We start from the raw sequence: 17,474 nt of genomic DNA, 5'->3' as shown, positions 1-17,474 counted from the left end.
GCGGCAGCAGCGTGCAGAGCAGGCATGCGGCGGGCAGCCTCCGCAAGCCCCGCCCGCGCCCCGCCCGCGCCGGGGTCCTCGGAGCGCTCGGGCTGCGCGCGGAGCGGGCTCGGGAGGGAAGTCCCGAGACAAAGGAAGCGCCGCGCCGCCACCGTCGCCGCCGCCTCGTCCGCCTCGCTTGCCGGGCTGCGGCCGCCCGAGGTGAGCACGGGTGGGGGGCGCGCAGGAGGGGGCAGCCGGATGGGGGCCGGGCCTCGGCTGCGCGCGGCTTCTGCCGCCGTCGGGCCGGGCGGGCGGGCGCCCCTCCACCCCGCGAACCCCTGGGCCCCGACCTCCGCCCCCTGCGCGCCCCGGGACCCGCCCAGGCCCCTGAGCCCGGGAACCGTCCGCCTCCGAGCTGTTGACGCCGCGGGTTACGGCCCAACTCTGCTGCCCCGGCCTCGGTGTCGTCCCGGCCTTGCTCCCTCGGGCTCCCGTCGCCTTCCCTTGTGAAAGTGGGGGGTGTCCCCTTCGGCGCGGACTCGCGGTGCGTCCGGGGAGCCGAGGCGGGGTTGACAGGAGCTTCCCTCCTGCGAGGGACGTGCGTTTCCGGGGTCACGGGTCTGCACACAAACCTGTGGCGCTTTCCAGCCGGGGGGAGAAGGCCCAGCAGAGAGAGTTGAAAGTCTTGGATTGCAAAATCGCTGGCCTGTTTGGGGGATTTGTGTTTGGTGTCTGAAAACCAAAACCAGCCTGAGTTTTCTTGAGCCTCTAGAGAGCTCCTCTTGTCACTGGTGGGACCCTGCACATCAGCGCTTCGCCGGAGGGAGAGTTGTTTTTAAGGTTTGCTTTGTATCAATTGAACCGAGGTTGGAATTGGTGGTTTCGTGAGTAGGAGGGAAGGGAAGGGAATGATTCGCCGGGCTCAGGATCACGGCCTGCAGTCGCTCCTAAATCACGGTATTAACTGGTTGGGTTTGTGTACTTGGAAAGTGTGCTTGGCTCCGCGGGTTGCGAAGTTACTGTACTGTGTTTGCAAAGTTGGCTTTTTGTTGCCGTTTAAAGAGTGTAGCCACAAATGTTTCTTGCTATTCAGGAAACGTTGCCTTTAGGTAAAGGACCTGTCCAACAGAAAAGGGAGATGGATCCTAGTTTGTCCTCATTTGTTTGTGGCCCTTTGGGTGGCTTAGGGGTGAATTCTGCGCACTGCTGCGCCTTTGTCTGGTGAGTGTCCGTGTTTGGGACCTCGCTTCAGAAACAGCCTGGGGTCCTGGGACGTTTGACAAACAAGAACAGTAAGTACAGCCTGGGCAGAGGGTGTCCTGAGTGCAGGCTGCGTGGGTTAGGCAGAGAAGGCTGTTCCCCTGGAGAAGTTTGTGGGTGTGTGGGAAAGGCCCATCCAGGGTTTTTCATGCACTATCTGTTTCGTCTTGGGCAAACCTGTGGGGTCTGAGACCCCCCCCCCCCCCCCCCGTTTTACAGGTGAGGAAGTTGAGGCTGGGGGAGATGTGCAGCTTGCCACACTCACACAGCCAGTGAGAAGCTCTGAAGTCTGTGCTGTCAACCAGCAGAGCTGATCTGAGAAGAACAGGTTCAAGTACAGCCCGTTATGGGGCCCTGGAGGAAGGTGGAGGGCAGACCTCCCTCCCGCTTGGTGAACTCGGCCGTGTGTCCTGCGGGCTGTCTCTAGTAGTTCACGGATATGTTCTATTCGCATCTGCATTTGCTGCTCTGAAGCATCTAGTAACACATCACTGCTCCTTAAGTGCCTCTCTGTTAGTTGGGGAAGGCAGGTTCCCTGTTAAGTGGGATTCTGAGTGAGCACTTCCTGGTGTTGTAATTAAAATGTAATAAATTGGCTGCTTTCTCCTGGACCCTGGGAGGCCCGTAGGAGTGGAAGCAGCATCTTGGAGACCAGGCTTCTGCCTGGGACAGTGCAGGTGAGCACCTGTGGCTTTTTGCCCTGAAGGCAGAAAGCCTTACTGTTACCTGGCTTGGTCCCTCGGCTCCCCTGGGAGGGGGGCTGCAGGAGCTCCTGTGGGAACCCCTCATTGACCTTTCACACCTGGGACAGCCACAGCTAGGCACTAGGTGGGACGGGACCTCCTTGGGCAGCTTTGTCCGGTCGTCAGAGCAGAAGAGGCGGCGGTCCTGGCACACGGGTGGCAGGCAGGCAGTTCACCCTACTGAGTCCTGGCTTGGGCTCGGCGCAGCCCCTCCAGAGCACCGTGGGCATTGTTTGGACGCAGGTGTCCATGGCTGCTCCGTGTTCCAGAGCTGGCCTGGGGCTTCAGAAACCTGTTTGATGCCTAGCCTAGCTCAGACTCGCCAGGGAGCTTTGCCTCACTTAAATAGCCGCTTCCCGGGCTGCTTGTCGTTGGCCACAGAACTGTGTTCATTAATTCAGCAGAAGCGTCCTGCCAGTCTGCGCTGTCTGCTTTGCCCTGGGCAGGGGAGGGGGGCCTGCCCTCTGAGGGCTCTGTCAGTGGGGAAGCCAGTGGGCAGGAGGACTTTGGGGGCTAATGTGTGCTGTGCCCTCTAGCCTGGGGGTGGAGAGGGCATCGCTGCTGGGGATGGGAAGGGTGTTGGGTCGTTCCATGTAGAAGAACCAGTTGAAGTGAAGGGTTTGAGAAACTGAGAAATGAAAGGTTTTCAGACACCAGGGTTACCGCCCCAGCCTCCCAGCCAGCGTCACTGTCATTGCCCCCGTCTGAGCAGAGAGAGCCTTAAAGACAGAGCTGGTTGGGTGCTCCTCTGCCCGCCCCCTGCAGGCTCCCACCTGCCTCGCAAGCCCACCCTGCCCTGTCCCCTGGCCCACACTGCCTCCTGCCTGATGGCTGCAGGCTGTGCCCTGGGGGCCGTCTGGCCACTATTTAAAAGCAAGTGCCTTCCCATTCCTGTTGTCCTGCTTTGCATTTCCTGGCACCTAGCACTTCCCAGCACATGGCTTCCTCTCTTGGGATTCCCCCCCTCCACACACACACACACACACACACCCATGGCAGCGTCCCTGCAGGTTTGCTGTGAGCTGCTCAGCGGTTTGCTTACACCACTCCCTGGGTTGAGGTCCATGGACACGGAAGAAATGAATAGACCCAAACCCTGGGGTCACGCGGTGCTGAAAAGCAGTTCTGTGGGGTCCGAGCCTGCTGTTGTCTAGTTTGGACTTAATCTTGAGGTTGGTTAAGGTTGAAAGGTGCATTCTGGGGTCAGAGTGCTGGAGCTGGGGCCCACGGTCTGAGTTGGCACATCTGTCACATGCCGCCGTGACAGCCCTGCTTCTTGACTGGAGGGCTTTGATTTTTTGACCCTCACTTTTCTTGGGATGACATAAGTATACCTGTTTCTCGAAAATGTCCCAGATCCGGTTGGTCTGGCGGTTTGTCGTGACTCATCCAGTGTCCTGAGACCTAGGCTCCTGGCTAGTGCTGGAGGCGGCAGGGCCTCGATTAGTGGGAGTACAGTCCCAAACCCCTCCTTCCACTGTGCCTACTTCTTGGGGAAACAGTCATCCAAGAGCAGCCCCAAAGCCAGAGTCCTGGGACATGCGCCTTTGATGTCTGCTGTTGAATGTTGACCTGACCTAACCCCTCCTGTACAGTTTGAGCCCTGGGGTGGTGTTTGGGGAGGGGAGCAGGGCAGCCTGGTGGGGTGGATGCTCTGGTGAAGGGTCCGATCTGGGCTGCGGACTGACGCAGTTGTGGGTCAGCTGGCACCTAGGCCGCAGGAGAGGGAGTAGCCCTCCCACCCACTGGAGGCGGAAGACACCTGGCTGTGCTGCGGCTCCGCCCTTAGCGGGCAGGTGGCTGTGGGTCTCCTTTGCTGGCGTTAGAACGCACTGGGTGTGGTCCGAGGCCTGGGTGGAGTTTGGCTCAGTGTTATCTTTGCCAGAAGTGTGTTGTTCTTCACTCTGTTGTGGTTGTGAAGGGCACCCCTTGCTCTCCTTGGGAACTTGAGGTGCTTCTTTCCTTACAGAGGAAAAGAAGACACCTGTCCCTCGTGCTCCGGTGTAAGCCTGAAGGCTGGGGGCAAGCTGCCAGTCACCCACCTCCAGGAGACACCCCGTTTGTGTTGTTAAAGCCTTGTTGACGGTAAATACATGATTCAGGGTATCTTCAGCGTTTCCATGGACTTGGAAGCCCCACAAACACACTTAGGGTCCGGGGTTGTGACCTTATCACCTCCGTGGCTGCTTTCTTGTGGGCCGCTGGGGGTGGGGTTACGATCCTGGGCCCCGCCATCTGGCCTGGTGTGCCGGGCACCTGGAGAAGATGCTGCTTTTCCTGAGGCTCCAGGCTGCTCGTCGCAACAGCTGAAGGCACTAAGCCTTGAGAGCCTGGGGTCCAGCCTGTGGAGGTGTCTTCCCACCCCTGCCTAGTGCCTCAGCAGCTCCTGGGCCCTACTAGCCCGCTCCCGTTTTGTTGCCTTTCCCGGGGTAAATAGGAGACAGGCCTTGACCCATTGGCTGTTCGTGGGGTGCCGGGGTGGGGGGCTGTGGGATGAGAGAGAGGCGGGGGCCCGAGGAAGGAGCCCGCGGCCCTGGCGACAGGTGAGTCTGTTGGATTCTGGGCTAGGTGTGCGGTCTCTGAGCTTGCCCACGATGCGGTTAAGCTGCCCACCACCCTGGGGCACTTTTCCACTCAGTTGGCTTGAAGAATAGGAGTGGTCCTGGTGGCCAGGCCTGAATCTGAATTCCGAGCCCTGGTTCTAAGCTGGGGGCCTGGCCCCCCCGCGTCCCTGTACCCGCAGAGGGGAGTACGCCATTGCTGCCCCTCCCGGGTCGAGGCTAGTGTTCTGAACGTTCCCACCTTGTCCCTGTCACTCCAGCCTGCTGCTGCTGCATGTGACAAGGGTGGGGACAGGTGCCAGGTGTCTGCTGGGAGTGCACAGTGTCCGTGTGCAGGCCTGTGACCCAGGCCCGGGGCTTTGCCTCTGAACCTCTGAAATGGAGACTGAAGGGTGCAGAGCTCCGGGGCTCGGCAGGGGGCGCTTGAGGCCCCGGTCTCTTCCCTGGTGACCCGCCGACGGGAGGAGGCTGGGGTCACCCGTGGGGGTCTGACGTCCGTCCAGACTCTTGCTAAGAGTAGTCTCTGGGCCAGATGAGGGCCTTCGCTTACCCGATTCCGGGGAACAAGTCTGTTCACTGGCAGGTGAGCGAGGGAAGGGGCGAAGCAGACGGGGTTTCCTGCTGATCGCACCTCTGCCGTCTTTTGCAGGACTTTGAATATGTCGGGGATCGCTCTCAGCAGACTCGCCCAGGAGAGGAAAGCTTGGAGAAAAGACCACCCATTTGTAAGGAAAGCTCTCTTTCTGCGTGCGGCACAGTAATGGCCCCCTGGCGACACCATCCCTGTGGTGGGGCCGGTTCAAGTTGGGCTGCCGGGTGGTGGGAGGGGGAGGTACCTGTGTGTCCCTGTGAACAGCTCTATGAGCTGCCGTGGCCCTGATGTGCTTGTGTGTGGTTGTTCTCAGGGTTTTGTGGCTGTCCCAACAAAAAACCCCGACGGTACAATGAACCTCATGAACTGGGAGTGCGCCATCCCAGGGAAGAAAGGGGTAAGGCACACCTGCGCTTGTGGGGGGCGGGGGGCGGGCGGCTGGGCACGCTTCGACCCTCCAGAAGAACTTAGGTTCAAGTGTGCATGGCATACGACAATCCCACAGGTGGGGGGACAAAGTTGGGGTGATATGTGACCTCTCCCCCACCCCAGGCATTTTTAATTTGAACAGAAGGAGCTGGGATGGGGCAGGGGTGGGAGGCCGGTTTGTCCTTTGAGATGTGCTGAGGCCAGAGCAGCGCGACACAGCCACGCTCCTCGGGGGTCTGAGCCTCGAGCGGCTGCAAGTCCTTGGTACAGGAGCCAGACCTCGGCCATTGCGATGGCTGCACGGGGCCCCAGGGTCCTGCACACACGGCCACGGCCCTCCGTGCTGCCGCCTCCTCGGCTCCCCCACGTGTGCGCTGGAGGCCTTAGGGAGTGAGGGTCTCCGACCTGGTGACCCCGAGGGAAGGAGGAGACCCCGGAGGAGTCTGGCTTGTGCTGAGGCCTCATCACCTCTGCTTCCTCCCACCTGAGAAAGCCCTGCTCTCAGCCTGTGCTTTCTGACAGTCTCCATCCCCTGTGCTGAGCCGGCCGGAGTAGGATTTGACTTTGTCCACAAGACCAGGTGGTCTGGGTTTGGCTCGTGGCCGAGGCTCTGTTGAGGGCCCAGCGGGTGCCCCAGCCTCCCCGGAGCCCATCCTTGGCCGGTGGGCTGTAGCCATCTCCCTCCCTGGGAGCTTAGGGAGAGGTGTTGGACTGTGGAGCTGGGGGGCTGCCCAGGGACGGGTAGGACCTGAGGGACGGGGACCTCGCTTGAGCTCACTCAAGTCCTCGCTGTGTCTGCTCAGGTGTGGACCCCGACACCCATCCCAGGGCTGGAGGGGCAGCCGTCAGGGGCTCCTTCTCCCTTGCCCTTGGGGCTCATGGCAGTCCTTCCGGTCCTGTTGTGGGAGCACTGGGCTGAGGGCAGCTTGCTGAGGCCCTTGCAGTGCTGGGGGATGCATGGTGGCAGCACGCCCTTCCCTGTGAGCCCCCGCAGCAGAGGCCGGCACACAACTAATCACAGCTTCACTTCCGAGCAGACCCCATGGGAAGGAGGCTTGTTTAAACTACGGATGCTCTTCAAAGATGACTATCCATCCTCACCACCGAAATGTAAGTACAACGAATGAAGTCCTCGGAGGTCTGCTTCGGCTGCTCCAGCAGAAATCTGAGTCCTCTTCGGAGAGCCTGGCCTCCGGGGGTGTCGGTGATGTTCCACACTGTTCCTTCCACCCGGGGCAGCCCCAGCACTCTAATCCCTGCGTCTGGCTGTGATCTGAGTTTTCCTGGCCCTGGGGTGGGAGATGCGCATAACAGGCCAGGTCTCAGGTCCCAGCTCCACAACTGGGAAGCTGCTGTGCCCTGGAGGGGAAGGATCATGAGATCCAGGTGACGCTCCTGAGCCCTGAGTGCCCGTCAGGGATGAAGCCACTACATACCAGCCCTGGCTGGGGATGGACGTGCAGAAGGACCACTGCTCAGAACCTCACCCCTCAGAGGGTTTCGTTTGCCCCGATCTGTTGTCTGATAGAATTTCTCACCCAACTTGTCGCTGCGTCTGCAGCCTGGACAAGTAGCGCCTTAAGCTTCCAGAGAAGGCGGCAGGAAGAAAAGGCCGAGCCCGTGTTTAAAGCAGTGCTATGGCTGGGCCGTCATGACATAGTTTCGCAAGACTCAGGGCTAGCGGCTGGAAGTCAGCACTGTCCACGGCAGGTTCATCAAATGCGGTAACGTGCTCCAGCACGTGGGAGGTCAAGACTACATGTAACTGTTAACGCTCACGTTCAATGATTCGAGAGGTGGAAGTATGTTTTCCATTATAGCATCTACCAGGAAAAATTTTTCGTTTTCCCCTTCTTCCGCCTCCCCTCCCACCATTCTGGTTCAAGCCGTTGTTTCTCAGTCTATTTGTGTAGGACTTGCGCTCCCCCCCCGAGTCAGTCAGTCACCGGTCAGCAGTTCACGGCAGCTCACACTGGCTGCCGGCCAGCGGCCGCCCGCCACTCATGGCAACACATGGTAGCCCACAGCAGCTCATGGCAGCCCAACTCCAGGGAGAGCCATTGTTCACAATCTTAGCTGTAGAGGGCGCAGCTCACTGGCACAAGTGGGAATCGAACCAGCCACATCTGCGTTAGGAGTACAGAGCTCCAACTGCCTGAGCCACCCGGCCCCAGGGGAATTTTTTAAATTAACAATTCACCTGGTAACCACTGGAGTGGAGACTTATTTCATCTGGGGTGGTTCTTTGCTGTTTGTATTTTATTTTTGCTACGTGCAGGTATTTAAACAAGAAATGAGACAAATTGTAGCTGCTTTCATCACTTCTGTTCAACATTATATTGGAATTCGAAGCAAATGCAACAAGGCAGAAAAGAAATCCCAGCAGAGGAATAGGAAAGGAAGACAGACCATAGACCATCTTTCTCTAGGTGCTAATTAAGGTTGCGGAAAAAAAGGTTAATATACAAAAATCCATTTTTATACAGTTGCAACAAATGAAAGCTTTTAAACTATACCCTTCCTAGTAGCATCAAATACCTTGGGCTAAATCCAACAAAAGATGTTTAAGACCTCTGTACTGAAAACTAAAACATTTCTGAGAAATGAAGGACAGCCTAAATAACTATGTAAACTGTGTTTATGAATCGGAAGACACGCGGTTGTAGAGATGTCATTTCTCCAAGCTGATTACAGATTCAGCGTAATCCCGATCAGCAGCCAGGCAGATTTTTGTGGGAATTGTGACATAGGCTCTAGTAGGAGGTGCAGAGGGCTGAAAATCACCATGGCCCCAGGGCTCGAGTGTGGAAGAGTGATGAGGCCCCGGCTGGGCTTATTGGGTAAAAAGCACCCAGACCTGCTAGGATGGGCAAGACAGGAGCCAGGTTGAGACCTGCTACAGAGACATAGTAACTGAGACGCAGAGCAAAGAGTCCAGAAACAGCACACGTGTCCAGTGGCATGGTTTACGAGAGAGGTGACACTGCAATGCATGGGGAGAAGATGGCCTTCCAGTGCATGGACTGGGTCAACCAGGGGTCCCCGTGGAAGGATGGAGAACTCAGTGTCCCTCCTGCCATAGACAAAAGCCTTCCAGATGGAGCATGAGACCCAGTGGAACGGTGGGTGTCACAGTACAGCTCTTAGAAGAAGACGGGGATGTCTTCTTGACTTGGAGAGGCAGAGCGTTCTTAACCAGGGAAGCAAAAGTGCTTTTCCCCCGAGGGGGACAGTGATCCGTTGGACTACATTGAAATTAAGACCATCTTTTCACCGAAAGACACCAGTGAGAGTGAAGAGGGGGAAAGACTGTGTACATCCGTACTTGTCCTGGATATATCGAGAGCACTTACACATCAGGAGGAAGAAGGCAAACAACCATTGGATGGAACAGGCCTTTCACAGGAGGTTCTCCACTGGGCCAGTCAGCATAGGAAGAGATTCCTAACTACTGGAGAATCACAAGTTACAACCACAGAGTAAACAGCAGGCAAAGGGGGCGGAAGAGGCTGCAGCGCCCGCCGAGCCGCGGGACCTCTAGGTACCTACTAGAGAGTCCATTTGGAACATTTCCCTTGGAAAGCTGTCCGCCAAATCTGCTGAAGCTAAACTTAATGCCTCCTACCCCAGGGCCCGGCTCTTCCTCTCAAGTAAATATTTAGTAGAAATTGCATACATGTGCTCACCAAAAGGTATGGACAAGCACGTTTATGACAGTCCCATCTGTAAGAGTCAAAAGCTGGAGACCACGCAAGTGTCCATTCACAATAGAATGAGTAAGTGTAGCAGCAAGAAGGAAGGATCTACAAGTATCAGGTCAGACAAGTAAGGTCACGAACTTGTTGCAACAATGTTGCTCACCTTATTTGATATCAGAGGATTACTCATTACGAATTTGTACCAACTAGACAGTTAACTAAGTTTACTATTTGGAAGTGCTGAAAATGCTGCATAAAAAAGACAAAAATGACCTCAGCCTTTCTCCAACAATTCATGGCCCCTGCATCACAACAATGCACCAGCTCACACGGCACTATCTGTGAGGGAGTTTCTAGCCAGGAAATAAATAACTGTATTGGAACTCCCTCCCTACTCACCTGATCTGGCCCCCAATGACTTGTTTCTTTACCTGAAGATAAAGGAAATATTGAAAGGCAGACATTTTGATGACATTCAGGACACCAAGGGTAATACAAGGCCAGCTCTGGTGGCCAGTCCAGAAAAAGAGTTCCAACATTGCTTTGAAGGGTGGACTAGGCGCAGGTGTTGGTGCACAGCTTCCCAAGGGGAGCACTTCGAAGGTGACCGTAGAGATATGCAGCAATGAGGTAGGTAGCACTTTTTCTAGGATGAGTTCGCGAACTTGTCTCACCTCATATACACAACATGAATGAATCTCAGGCATGTTGAGTGGACACAGAGGAGCCAGACACAGAGGAGTTGGTGCTGGAGTCCTTTTATGAAGGTCAACCACAGGCCATGCGACGGATGGTGTGAAAAGTCAGGAGAATGACTTCATATGGAGGGAAGCCAGCCAGACTGGAAGGGGGATTGAGGGGCTTGGGGATGGATGACACTGGTATCCTTTTCTATCTAGATAAGAAACACGAACAGTAAATGCAGTGAAATTAAAGTTAGGAACTTGTGTTCACCAAAGTGTACAAGTCAGTAAAAGCTCAATAGAGAAATGTGCACGAGACTCGAACCAGGGCGGCCGGTGGCTCAGGCGGTTAGAGCGCGAGCTCTGAACAACAGGGTTGCCGGTTCGATTCCCACATGGGCCAGTGAGCTGCGCCCTCCACAACTAGATTGAAGACAACGAGCTGCTGCTGAGCTTCCAGAGGGGCGGCCGGATGGCTCAGTTGGTTAGAGCGCGAGCTCTCAATTCCCACATGGGATGGTGGGCTGCGCCCCCTGCACTTAAAGATTGAAAACAGCGACTGGACTTGGAGCTGAGCTGTGCCCTCCCCAACTAGATGGGGCCTGGAGAAACACACTGTTCCCCAATATTCCCCAATAAAAAACAGACTTGAGCAAGAACTTCAAACAAGTAGCCAGTGCATTGCAGTGAATGAAGGTGCTCACCCTCAGAAGTGACCAGGGAAATGCAAATGAGTCGCAAGAGGCAACCACGGTTCATTTAACAATGGCTGAAGTCCACGGCCAACACACCAGCTGGCAAAGCTGTGAAGTGGTGGGAACTCAGGCCCTGCGGAAGGGACGGCCGTGAGCACAGCACTTTGGAAACTGGCAGTCTTCACACACGGTCAACACAGACACCCTGTGACCCGGCCTTTCCCCGGGGAAGTGCACTCGTGCACCAGAATTCACGCTAGGAACGGGTATTCATTGTGGCGCAGATGTGTGCCTGCACTGCGGTGGGCAGCGTCACGGGTGGCCAGTCGCAGTGGACTCTGTGCAGCACCAGCGGGAGTGAGTAACTGGCACTGTCTGCGAGGACGAACATGACCCCTGAGTCCAGAGCGAGGAGGTTCTCGTGCGGTCTGCAGTCCCAGACGTCGTGGGGGGGGAGGGGGGGCTCCAGGTCGGGGAACCAGTGGGCGGTGTGTGAGGGCATTTTCTGGGAAGCTGTTGGTGTTGGGTGTGTTCATTTTTGGGGGTCATTCATCAAGCTGTACTAGCCTTGTTGCACTTTTCTGGGTATAATTAATATTTAAAAACAAAGAGAAAGGGAGGAAGTACCCAGGAAAAAAAAATAAGAAATATGCTACAGTGTCAGCTGTAGTGAACAGTCCCCGGGTGGGGCTCATGGCAGTTTCTTTCCTGCTCTTTTTTCAAATTCTCTGCATGTATTCACTTTAAAAAAAAAAAAAAAAAAAATTGAAACAGAAGGAAGATGTATTAAAGTAAGAGGAGTGTGGCTAGGCAGAGAGTCTGCTGCCCCGAGTCTGTTTCCTCTTAAGTTTTATATTTTCTAACCAGGAGGTCTAAAAGCCTCTGCTTTTGAAGCAAAATGAGCTGCTGTGGAAATGGCCACTCACTTGGAAGGGCCTTGGCTGCTTCCCCAGGACCCTCACCTGCTGCAGCGACCGCTTCGTCTTCCCGAGTCGGGACTGGCTGGGCTGGGGTGTGGGGAGGCCCCCGGGGCCCTGCTCTGCCTGCCTGCCCTCCTGGAGCAGGTCCTAGGGACGCCATGGCCCTGCCTGAGTGTTGGGAAGGCACACGCGTGCCCCTGTCCTACCTCCTCCCACCTTGTGGCCACAGTTTTGGTTTCCTAAACAATTTTTTGCCAACTTCTTGATGACCAGCAAGGTGCCCCAGTGCGGGGGAAGAGGGGACGTCGTTAGGGCAGGACGTGATTCTGTAGGACAACTGCCAGCAACAGCACGTTTTCTTTCTTCCCCGTGGTCCAGGCAAATTTGAACCACCGCTCTTTCACCCTAACGTGTACCCTTCAGGCACAGTGTGCCTGTCCATCCTCGAGGAAGATAAGGACTGGAGGCCGGCCATCACGATTAAGCAGGTACGCAGCGCGAGGGGCTCGCCTCGACCTTCGCGGGACCAGGGGGCTTGTGCTCCTTCTCAGTCACTGAGGCTGACGTCCCTGAAAAGCTGGCCTTTGCAACTGCTGACCTCCCACTTTGCTTTGTTTTTGTCTCTTACACAGATTTTACTAGGAATACAGGAACTTCTAAATGAACCAAATATTCAAGATCCAGCTCAAGCAGAGGCCTACACAATTTACTGGTTAGTGCGACCTGGCCCCACTCGCTGTGTGTGACCTCATTGGTTTGCATGGCCGTCCCTGGAAGTCCCGTGTAAGCGATCTGTAGGAAGGGGAGCAGCAGGCAAGCTGCGGGTGGGTGGACAGTCCTGACGCGCCCGGCAGCCCAGGAGGGCAGCCTGAGACACAAGTTCACATGGCATCCGGGGTCGGCACTGCAAAGGGGGGACCAGGGGAGGTGGCCAGGGAGGCAGCCGAGGAGGCGCTGCACATGCAAAGGGCCTGTGGTGGCAGGGACAGGAAGCCGGGGCAGGTATGGCCAGAGCAGTGGCGGGGGTAGGGTGGGGGCAGAGGCAGCCACTTTGCGCCTGGTGGGCTGTGGCCAAGCAAACCTGGTACCTCCAGGAGCCTGGTCCAGCTCAGAGGGAAGGGCGTGGACACCACAGGAGGGAGCGTGTCCGGGAGCGGGGCCCAGACCCCCCACCTCTGTCCTCTGTGTCCCATCTGAGTGTGGTGCCTCCGATGGGTGTGGTCCCCTCGGGGAGTGGTGCTCCAGCCCTTCCCTGCGTGGCACTGGGATGGCCCAGCATCTGTCTGCGGAGGGAGGCGGGCCGGAGTGACTGTGAGCAGGGGTTAAACCTAGTGGAGGAGGCTGGTCTGGGGGAGAGTGGGGAGGGCCCTGGCCTGCTGGCCAGCCTCCTGCTGGTTAGCGCGGGGCCTTGTGCCAGGGTCGGGGACTCTGACCCCCACTGATTCACCTGCCGTGTTTGGAAACCTGGGGCTCAACGAGCTGGCCCACAGGGAGAGGGGTGTTTCTGAAATTGGAGCAGGGCAGAGGCTAGGCGGCTCTGAGCAGCTGCCACGCAAGGCAGCCCGCGTCCGTCTGAGAACAGCCAGGTTGCAGGAGATGCATCTCTCCCCCCAAAAATGGCTTCCTGGCCCTAGGCGCAGCTTGGTCATTGGCTGGGGCGCCCCCTGGTGGCCGAGGGTGGCAAGGTGCCCCCTGGTGGCTGAGGTCCTTGTCCCCTCAGCCCCTGCACCCGCCCCCGCCCTTGGCCTGTCTGCCAGTGATGCCAGCGGAGCTTAGCTTGCAATCACTCTTGTCTCGTTGGCTGCTGTGCACCAGCAGCTCAGAGGGATGTGTCCTGCCACCTTGACCCTTGAGCCAGGTGCCGGGTAGTTCTCACTCCAACGTCCACCTGCTGCAGCCCCATCTGCCTGCACCTCGCGCCACAAACCTGCTTGTAAATGGGGCCACTTATGTCCACACTGAGCTGAGCCATTGCAGACCATGTGGCAAAGCCAAAATGTCTCCTCGCTGGCCTGTAGAGAGAGGCTGCCAGCCCTGGCGTGCGTCACTGTGGGTGCCGGGCGTGGGGTGAGTCCTCCCTGGGTCCTGCTGGCCCGTGGCCGTGGCGCTCGCCGTGTAGTTGCAGCCTCGTGGTGTTTGCGGCAGGGTGTGCGGGTGGCTGCTCCCCGTGCTGTGGGCCCCGCCTGCTGCAGCCGGAGCGTCTTCTGCGTACTCAGGGTCCTCACTTGCCCGTGGCGTCACACACGAGACATTCTCCGTAAGCATCCAGTTTAAACGCACCTTTTGTGACACGTGCTTGAAAGTTTCAGATCTTTTTCTCGTGCTTCCGGAAGGTCATAGGGCGTGTCCTAAGCTGGCAGGTGCCCCAGGGCAGCCACCCTGTGCCTGGCCTCGCTTGATAAATGGCAGGCCTGGACTGCGCTGCCCCTGCTGTTGCTTCTGGCTCCTTCCAGAGCCCTCCTAGTCAGCTGCCTCTACCCCGAGGGGATGGGCCTTTGGCCACGGTGGGAGCACAGGCTGCCCACAGCACAGCCTGGCGGCAGAAGCTGGTCCTGTGGCCTTCATTCCCAGCTCTCAGCTGGCCGGCCGTGGTGCTGACACGGGCCTCTGAGGACCGGTGTGTGCCTGGGCGCTGTGCCAGCTTGGCAGGCTCCGGGCAGGTTTTCACCTCTGCTGGTGTTGGCTCTGCAGCCTTTCCCCAGGGAGGCCCAGAGGGGCAGGCCTGGGGCACCCGAGCCTGGCGTCTGCACTGGGCACAGCTGAGGGAAAGGCTCGCGGTGGCCCCTCTGGCCCTCGACCCCAGGGCCTACACCATGGGCTGGGACCAGTACTCCAAGAGGCTGTGCTTAGGGACAACGTGACTTGGAAGGAGCCCTGGCTTTCTTACCGGGGTGTGAGTGCCCTCGAGGGCACACATTGTGCCTGCGCTTTGACTGGGGGTCCTGACCAGCCCCAAGGGATTTGACGAGACCTCTGACCTGGTGTGTCAAGGAGTCCTGTCCATAAGTGTCACCCTGTCCCCACTGGCCTCAAGGTCATACTGATCCCCTGGTAGCAACCCGTCTCTCCCCACTGATGGCCCTTTTGCTGCTGTCCCGCCCTTGCCTGTCACCCTGGCCTGAGCAGTGCCCACCAGCCCCTTTTCCTTGGCAGTGGTCTTCGCCCTGGAGTCCCATTTGAGGTCCCCCCACACCCACCGTAGAGCTGCCCCCCACTTCCACACCTTCCTGTTTGGGACGGAGAGCCCACGGGGAAACTCACCAGAAGTCTGTCTGTTTCTGAAGACTGGCTGAGCGATCTCTGTTTGCTCCTCAGAATGGTTGATGCTGTTTCAGGTTTAGAAGAACAAACCGCTCACTGGTTAGACCTGTGAGTACCCAGCCTGGGCCAGAGACCCTCGCAGCCGGCGCCCGTGGCACGGGCCCCTCTCTGAGGCCGCCCTCCGTCCAACCGCTTCTCGCCCCGCGGCCTTGCTGTCTCCTTCCTCCCACGGGGGCCTCCACTTGGCGCGGGCCCAGCGCCACCCCGTCTCCCTCCGGGCCTCCTGGGCGCAGGCCTCCGTGGGCAGCAGCTGCCGCGCCCCCAACCCACAGGCCGGCCAGCGCACCTTCTAACGTGTCTCTCTCTTGACTTCCTCAGCCAAAACAGAGTGGAATACGAGAAAAGGGTTCGAGCACAAGCCAAGAAGTTTGCACCCTCATAAGCAGCGACCTGCGGCAGCATCAAAAGGAAGGGATTGGTTTGGCAAGAACTTGTTTACAACCTTTGCAGATCTAGCGTTGCTCTGTACAATTACTAGTCACTAAGGGAGGCGGGCGGGCGCCATTTTCCATTTCCGCCACTGGTACACAGTTCTCAACTCGCTGAATTGCCCAGTTTTTCATACAGGGTCTCTTCCTTCAGTCTTTTGTATTTTTGATTGTTATGTAAAACTTGCTTTTATTTTAATATTGATGTCAGTATTTCAACTGCTGTAAAATGATAAACTTTTATACTTCGATGAGTCCCTGAGGAGCTAGTTCCCTTTGCTCGCGGGTGCAGGCATGCTTCCCACCGTCAGAGCTTACACGTAGCGTCCAGCTGGCTGTATGAAAAAGAAATCCGCCTGCCCCCCGCCCTCACGCCTCTCTCCTCTCTGCAGACCCCGGGTTGTGTTGCTATGAGCCTCAGATCCAAAGTCAGCCAGCCTCTCGTTTCCGCATCACTTCCTTTGTGTTTATATGGCGTTTTGTCTGTGTTGCTGTTTAGAGTAAATAAACTGTTTATATAAAGGTTTTTGTTGCATTATCGTCATTAAAAGTGTGAGGAGGCGGCCTCGGGGTGCCCAGGCGCTCCCCACTCAGCCGCAGGCCCCACAGAGCACCAGCCTCGGCCCCAACACGGCTTGCTGCCTGTGCCTGGGCCCGGGCCCTGCGTGGCATTTGTCCTGGTCCTTTGTAAATAGTGCTGTGTACAGAGACGGTGTGTGTCCAGGGTTTCTGTCCCCCGCACCTGCGTCTTCAGGCTGTAGAGTGCTAGAGTTCAGATCTGGTCATGTTGGGATTGGCGTCAAGACCTTTCTAAAGCACGTGCCGCCAGGAGGATGAGGTGTCTAAACCCAGGCAAGGGCCAGCCTGAGTGACGACTGCATCCAAGCCACAGGCCCTCAACGCTGCCGCAGGCTGGCTGAGGGTGGCCGGGCCGTGGCGATGGGGCCTTGTCTGTGGACAGGGCACGTGGCCTTGCATCTGCCAGTGCACTGCCTGCCCAGGCCTCGGTGGCTGCCCTCAGGCCTCTGCCTAGCGCTCACGGCCCTCCCAAGCTCATTGCATCGGCCCCACCCCTGAGTGCAGGTGGCACCAGGACACCCCAAGAGCAGCTTTGAGGGCTGCGGTCGCATGCTTCCTGTTTCCTGAAGCACCCTGAACCTGGTCGCTCAAGGAGGCCGCTCTCCCCAGGAAGCACCCTGGAGCCTGAGCCCACAGCACAGCTTCCGGGAGTTGGCTGCCCGTCCCGTCGGGAAGCGGGCCTGGATCCCAGCTCAGCGGGGATGTGCCACAGACGGAGATGGGAAGTGGCAGAAGGGGCCCTGGCCTCTGGGTCCCAGCAAGCACAGTGCTGACCAGGCCAGGGCCCTGGAGCTGGTCCTATACCCGCGGGCCTTGCCCTCCTGTCCCAAGGACCCTCGCTGTCAGAACCGGTTTGCCTGTGGCTCCGGCACACGGACTGAAGTGGGGATGGTCCCCAAAGGGGTGGGGAGCGAAGGGAGGGCTGGTCATCCGGGCCCTCGGCCAGAAAGGGGTGCCTCTGTTCACCCCAAGAAATGTTGCCCCCTCAGCCGACAGCACCTGTGTGGCCCGAGGGCCCAGTGCCTTGTTCACTTGCTTAGCTGGACGTCTGTCAGGTTGCTGAGCTGAGCTCTTGGTTTGATGTTTGCGATTATTCCTAATGCAGAGGGCCTTACTGGGTGGGGGGGAGGGGGTTCAGCGGGTCATGTGTGTGTATAGCCCCTTCCAGAATGTCTTATTTTGTAATGACTGAACTACACTTAGTAATAGTTACACATGTATATGGTTAATATATATGGAAATGCAATATATTTTCTAGTTAAAGCATTCTAAAGTAATCGATGTTTCTAGCAAATTGTCGTGACTTTGGCTAATGAAATGTCCTTTTGTGCCACAGTCCTTGGCTTAACAAAGATGTGAATCTTGTAACACGAGAACTATGAAATGTGATCATTCTGTTTCTACTGTAAGGGAAGAGAGTGTGTTCCCAGCATGAGGCGCCTAATTAGTGAGGAATTGTGGGCAATAGATTAACCACTGTATCTAAGAATCCTTTAATTAAAACATTTCCACAAACTGCCGCCTGCAGGGTGTGTCCTTTTCCTGCCACCCCACCCCCCACCCCCCGCTGCTGTGCCCTGGGA

General features: G+C 57.3%; 1 protein-coding gene across 2 annotated transcripts; it reads left to right on the top strand.

Moving 5' to 3' along the window:
* Positions 1-45: 45 nt before the first annotated feature.
* On the top strand, positions 46-17,406 carry UBE2I (ubiquitin conjugating enzyme E2 I). 2 transcript variants are annotated; one of them, XM_074323072.2, is made up of 8 exons: positions 63-201; positions 3,955-4,070; positions 5,196-5,271; positions 5,452-5,535; positions 6,605-6,677; positions 11,942-12,051; positions 12,196-12,275; positions 15,203-17,406. In XM_074323072.2, the coding sequence occupies exons 3-8, from the start codon at positions 5,206-5,208 to the stop codon at positions 15,264-15,266; spliced, it is 477 nt and encodes a 158-aa protein (XP_074179173.1). In that variant the 5' UTR covers positions 63-201; positions 3,955-4,070; positions 5,196-5,205; the 3' UTR covers positions 15,267-17,406. The 2 variants fall into 2 exon arrangements, with proteins under 2 accessions (XP_074179174.1, XP_074179173.1); XM_074323073.2 differs by lacking the exon at positions 3,955-4,070 and having other exon boundaries at positions 46-201.
* Positions 17,407-17,474: the final 68 nt, after the last annotated feature.

This window comes from Rhinolophus sinicus, chromosome 10, assembly GCF_057876585.1.
Source record: "Rhinolophus sinicus isolate RSI-liver-muscle chromosome 10, RSI-T2T, whole genome shotgun sequence".
In the NCBI taxonomy this organism is placed as follows: Eukaryota; Metazoa; Chordata; class Mammalia; order Chiroptera; family Rhinolophidae; genus Rhinolophus; species Rhinolophus sinicus.
Note: the sequence above shows the minus strand (reverse complement) of the source record. Positions and strands in the feature narration are given on the sequence as shown.